A 5,480-nucleotide genomic window follows, 5' to 3' on the forward strand; every position below is an offset into this window, starting at 1 on the left:
AAGGGGAGGGGTGGTTTGGGAATATCCCACCGGGAAAACTGAAGGAAGGAGCCAAATGCCTTAAAAACCCGGATGGGGAAAGGGAAGCAGGGGAGAGCCAGGGAAAGGATCCAGTGGGAAAAGAACGGGGGAAATGGAATTACTGGGTTCAGACACAGCCACTTCCCAAACCTTCCTGGGAATGGGCAGCTCAGGGGGACAAAAAGAATTCCCAGGTGGATCAAAACTGAAGCAAACCCGCGAAATTCCCATCATTTAATGCATTATCCAGCTTTTTGAACGCTACAGCATGGAATTCAGGGCCGGTCCTGCTGGGAAAAGCAGGTGAAGGCATTCCCAAAGGTTTCCCTGCCTCATTTTCCTACAGAAAAAAAAAAAAAATCAGCATTTTCCTACACAAAGATCGGCACAAAAAGCCCCCTGGATTGAAGCAGGAATGATCCAACTCACCCTGTTTGTTCCCTCCAGGAGGGGATTGGCTGGAAGGGACAACACAATCCTGGGATTCCCAGCCTGGGGAGGAGCTGATCCCGTCGGCTCCCTGGAGGAGAACACGGGGATTTTAGGGACAAAAGGAAAACCTGGGATTTGAGTCGGGCCAAAGGTTGGATTTGATGCTCCTGAAGGTCTTTCTTTTCCAAGAAAATCCCCAGGGAAGCTGCGGCTCCATCCCTGGAAGTGTCCAAGGCCAGGCTGGATGGGGCTGGGAGCAACCTGGGATAGCAGGAGGTGTCCCTGCCCATGGAATGGGATGATCCTTAAAATCCCTTCCCACACAACCCATTCCAGGATAAAGGACACTCAGAATCCACTCAGAGGGATTTTTATGGAATGTGGGGATGGAAAAGGCGGGAAAGGGGGAAGGGAACCCCTTCCCTGAGTGCCGAGATTCCCAGGGAACCCCCCCTTGTTCCCGGAACTCCTTCCCAGAGAGGAGCTGGGCTGGGGATGGATCCAATGTCAGGCTCTGGCTCCAGGCTGGAGAAGGGAAGGATCCAACAGGAAAACAACCTGCCAAACAGGGGGATGACAGGGGTTGTTTTCCTTGGGAGAGAAGATCCCGCTGAGACTTTTCCTTCCAGCCACAAGCACTGGAATGAATATTCCCTGAGCCAGGGACAGGCGGGGAATGCCTGCTGTTTATCCCTGGTTTCACACCCTCCCAAGGGGAGAATCCATGGATATTTGGGATGTTTGCACTCATGGAAGCCGCTTCCACCCCAGACTCACCCCGTCTTCCGCAGCTCCGGCCTCGGAAGCGCAGGACACGCTGCCGGTTTTCCGTGGGGATGCTTTCCCTGCACATCCCGGATCTCCCACATTCCCAGAGCTCTCCCTGTTCTCCTTCCCTTCCTCCTGGGCCTCGGGAATCCTCCCCAACTCGCCCCTCTTCTCCGGGGCTTCGCTCCCCTCTGCCGGCCCCACCTTCTCCTGCGGGGCTTTGGGAAGAGCCTGGGGAGCCTTGGAGTCTCCGGGGTTTTTCTTGGAGTGGGATTTCTTCCTGGCAGCGAAGAAAGCCGCCCCCAGCTGGAGCTTCAGGGCGGGTTTCACCTTCATGCTCAGCACCCGGAAGGGAGAATCCATCTTCTTCTGGACGAGGCAATTCCCGGCTTCCTTCTCCCCCCTGGGCTTTCCCACCGGGATCTCCGCCTTGCTCTTCCGACTTTTCGGGACGCTCCGGCCCCCTTTGGGCTTTGGGGCGTGTTTGGCCGCCCTGGGGTTGGGATTCCCGCCCCCATTCCCGGGGTTTGGGGCGTGTTTGGCCGCCCTGGGGTCGGGATTCCCGCTGGGATTCTCCGCTCTGCCGGCAGCTGGGACGTTCCCGTCCCTGCTCCTCATTCCCGAAACCTGGATCTCCTGCAGCCTCTTCCTCTCCAGGGGGTCCAGGTAGCCCTTCCCTCGGCCATAGAAGGACCCCACGGGCACGTGGGGCCTGCAGGAGGAGGGTTTGAGGGGGGATTTCCTCGGGGATCCCCCCCGTGGGGGGGCCGTGGGAACACGGGATGCCTGGAATTCCTGGAGCGGGGAGATGTCCAACCTCCTGGAAGTCACTGGTTTCACTGGGACACCCCGGTTCTCCTTCCCCTCCTCCCCGGGGCTCGGAGAGCGCCAGGGCTGGGAAGCAAAGCCCCCGTTCCCGGATTTCTGGGAGGGGGAGGGAAAGGCTTTGATCCGTTTCTTCACGGGGGTCTTGAAGGCCGAGGGGGAACTGCGGGGAAAACAAAAAAAAAAACCGGGAATGAGGCGTCCCATCCCGCCTGGAGCTGCTCCAGAGGCTGGGAATGACTGTTATCCTGCTCTCTGGAATGCTGCCGGGGGGGGGATTCATCAGGGCTGTTTGTGATTAGGGTGGGAAACGAGGTGGGATTTGTTCCTGGAAAATCCCTGATCCCTGGGTGTGAGGCTGGGACAGCCCCAGGGCCTTCTCCTGGGATGTTTTTGGGAATCTCAGCCCCCCAGAATCCCCCTCCAAAAAATCACCAGGACGTCACAAATAACCTCTGAACCTGCTTCCCAAAAATCACACCGTTCTCAGGAAGGGCCTGAACAATCCCAGGCTTCTGGATTTCCATTTTTAGGAAGGGCCTCAGCAATCCCAGGGCTCCGGATTTCCAGTTTCTCCTGGGAAGTTGTCCTTCTAATTTAGGGATCCAACTTCATTCCTGGTCTGATCCCCCCCCACCCCCGGGGCATTTTTTGAGGGGAATTTAAGGAGAATGAGGAAAATGTTTGGATGGTGGGAGGTGGGAGAAGGAGGAAGAAGCTCTTCTTTGGGATTGGAACTGAGCTTCTGGTCATGGCCAGGGGTTTTAGGGATCATCCCATTCCATGGGCAGGGATAGTTCCCGCTATCCCAGGGGATCCAGCCCGGCCTGGGACACTGCAGGGATCATCCAGGGGCAGCCACAGCTTCCCTGGGAATTCCAGCCCAGCCGGGAATCCCTTCCCAATCTCCCCTTTCCCAGTGGGAAGCCATTCCCTGTGTCCTTCCAGTCATTGCAGGCCCTGATCCCAAATCCCTCTCCAGCTCTCCCGGAGCCCCCGCAGGCTCTGCCAGGTGGAATTGGCTGATCTTTGAATTCCCTTCCCCTCCCCAGCCCATTCCCTGATCCCAGGACAGTCAGGTTGCTTTTCCAGGGATCAATCCCAGTGGGAAGAGCTGTGCACTCACCCCTGGGGCCCGGGGGAGCCCCGGCTCCGTTTCCGGGGCGTTCCGGGCGCCTGAGCCTCGCTGGGACACCTGGAAAACCCGCCATTCCCACGGTTTGGAACAGAATTCCATGAAAACAACACCCCCCCCCCCCAGAGTCAGGAAATGAGGAAGAGAACGGTGAGAGACAGGGAATGAAACAGCAGCAGGAAGCAGTCCCGGAATGACAGAGGTGGGAATATCGGGATTGTGCAGAGGAGATTCCAGGCCACGAGGCACAAACACATCCCAAAATCCCCGTCCCTAACGATTCCCAGAATCCAGGAACGCGTTTTCCCGCCTGTCTCCCACAAACCCCTCTCCAGAATTAGTTCCTGCAAGCCTTGCCTTTATTCCTGCTCAGTTTATCCCCACGGGATTCCGCCTTGGCAGCTCTTCACCCTCCACTGTCTCCCCCCCCCCCGCTTCCCAGGGAGCCAAATCCCATAAATCCCTTTATTTATTTTATTTATTTATTTACTTTGGCCTTTATTGACACAACGATTTAAACCAGTTCTGCTCTACCTCTCCCAGTCTGGGAGAATTATTGGGACAACGGTTTTCCCTGCTGCTGGAATTTTTCCCGAGTGGGAAACGCCCCCCAAATCCACAAAAACCTGCAGCCAGGGGGGGAAGGAGTATTTTAATCTTTGCTGGTAATAAAGATTATGTGTATTACCTCATTAATAATAAAGGGGCTCTCTGGGATCCCCAGGCCCTTCATGGGGTCCCAAAGCCCTTGGGGGTCCCCAAACCTTTGGGGGGGTCTCTGTGGGGTCCTAATATTTTTTTGGGGTGGGGACGTCTTTGTGAGGTCCTCAAGCCCTTAGCAGGTCCCTGTGATGCCCCAAACCTTTGGGGGTCTCTGTGGGGTCCCCAAATCTTTGGGGGGGTCTCTGTGGGGTCCCAATATTTTTTTGGGGGTGGGGGTGTCTCGTGGGGTCCTCAAGCCCTCAGCAGATCCCTGTGATGCCCCAAACTTTTGGGGGTCTCTGAGGGGTCCTCAAGCCCTTAGCAGGTCCCTGTGATGCCCCAAACCTTTGGGGGTCTCTGTGGGGTCCCCAAACCTTTGGGGGGGGGTCTGTGTGGGGTCTCCACACCCTTTAGAGGAGTTTCTTTGGGGTCCCCAAGCAAGGAGAAGGGGGGGTCTCTGTGGGGTTCCCAGGCCCATCATAGGGTCCCAAAGCCCTTGGGGGGATGTCCCTGTGGGGTCCCCAGGCCCTTCCCTGTGGGGTCCCAAAGCCCTTTTGGGGGTGTCTCCCACCCCACCCCACACACCCCGCACCGCTACCTGACCTCGCACTGCTAACCCCCACCCTCCTACCCCCGCACGACGATCCCGGGGTCCCTCCCACCGCGCCGAGCCCCCTCGGGACTCCCCCCGATCCCCTCAGAGCGCCCCGATCCCCTCAGAGCCCCCCCCGTCACCTCCGCGCCGCCTCCGCCATCGCCGCTCTCCCGCCTTCGACCCGCGCGCTTCTCCCGCCCTCCCCGCCCTCCCCGCTCCCATTGGCCGAGGGACACGTCAATCATTCAAACTCCGTCGCTCATTGGTGAAGGGGAGAAGCGCGCGGCGCTGGGCCCGCCCCGCCGTGGTTGGCAGCCAATCAGAGAGCGCGGGCGCGCCAAAGGACTACAACTCCCAGCGTGCCTTGCGGGGGAGGAAGGGGAGCAGGCCCTGAGCGGCGCGCAGGGGATCATGGGAGTTGCAGGCCGGGCTCTGCGAGGAGCGGGAGATTCCAAGGGAAAATTGGGAATAAAACGGCTTGGAGTGAATTAAGGGGCGTTTGGGAGGTTAAGTGGGAGGGTACGGGGGTGATAATGAGGGGGCTTTGGTGGTAAATGGGTCTTCAGGGCGCTGACACGCAGAGCGGGCTCTGCAGACTGGGGATTTTTGGGAATTAGGGAGAATTCCAGTGCCTTGGGAATGGGATGGTTTGGGTGGGAAGGGATTTTAAGGATCGTCTCGTTTCAGTCCCCACCTTCCACTAGACCAGGGAATCCAAAGGAATCCAAGCTGGCCTTGGACACTTCCAGGGATGGGGCAGCCGAGGGAAAAGGGGAGGGAAAATAAATGGAAAAAGGGGAAAGGAAAGGAATGGGAAAAAAAGGGAAAGAGAAAGAGGAAAATGGAAAGGAAAGGAAAGGAAAGGAAAGGAAAGGAAAGGAAAGGAAAGGAAAGGAAAGGAAAGGAAAGGAAAGGAAAGGAAAGGAAAGGAAAGGAAAAACGGGGAAGTAAAAGGGTAAAAGAAAAAGGGGGATGAAGGAAAGGAAAAAGAGAAAAAGCAAC

The 5,480-nt window shown here is 57.3% G+C and overlaps 2 protein-coding genes across 2 annotated transcripts in view; one reads left to right on the plus strand and one right to left on the minus strand.

Annotated features, from left to right (window-relative positions):
* Positions 1 to 1,974, minus strand: part of ESCO2 (establishment of sister chromatid cohesion N-acetyltransferase 2) — a gene marked incomplete at its 5' end in the record, with an annotated part of 16,664 nt that extends 14,690 nt beyond the window's left edge. Inside the window, 2 exons of the mRNA XM_027910059.1 lie at positions 451 to 479; positions 1,231 to 1,974. Coding sequence (XP_027765860.1) covers positions 451 to 479; positions 1,231 to 1,974 — 773 coding nt within the window. The remainder of the gene's footprint in view (positions 1 to 450; positions 480 to 1,230) is intronic.
* A 1,400-nt stretch (positions 1,975 to 3,374) lies between these two features.
* The window catches only part of CCDC25 (coiled-coil domain containing 25), a gene marked incomplete at its 3' end in the record, with an annotated part of 10,744 nt that continues 8,638 nt past the window's right edge, over positions 3,375 to 5,480 (plus strand). The window contains exons 1-2 of the mRNA XM_027910060.1: positions 3,375 to 3,383; positions 4,604 to 4,743. Of these exons, the coding sequence (XP_027765861.1) occupies positions 3,375 to 3,383; positions 4,604 to 4,743 (149 nt within the window). The remainder of the gene's footprint in view (positions 3,384 to 4,603; positions 4,744 to 5,480) is intronic.

This window comes from Empidonax traillii, unplaced genomic scaffold (assembly GCF_003031625.1).
Source record: "Empidonax traillii isolate 1590-97213 ecotype Southwest subspecies unplaced genomic scaffold, ASM303162v1 scaffold2675:size32929, whole genome shotgun sequence".
NCBI classification, from domain to species: Eukaryota; Metazoa; Chordata; class Aves; order Passeriformes; family Tyrannidae; genus Empidonax; species Empidonax traillii.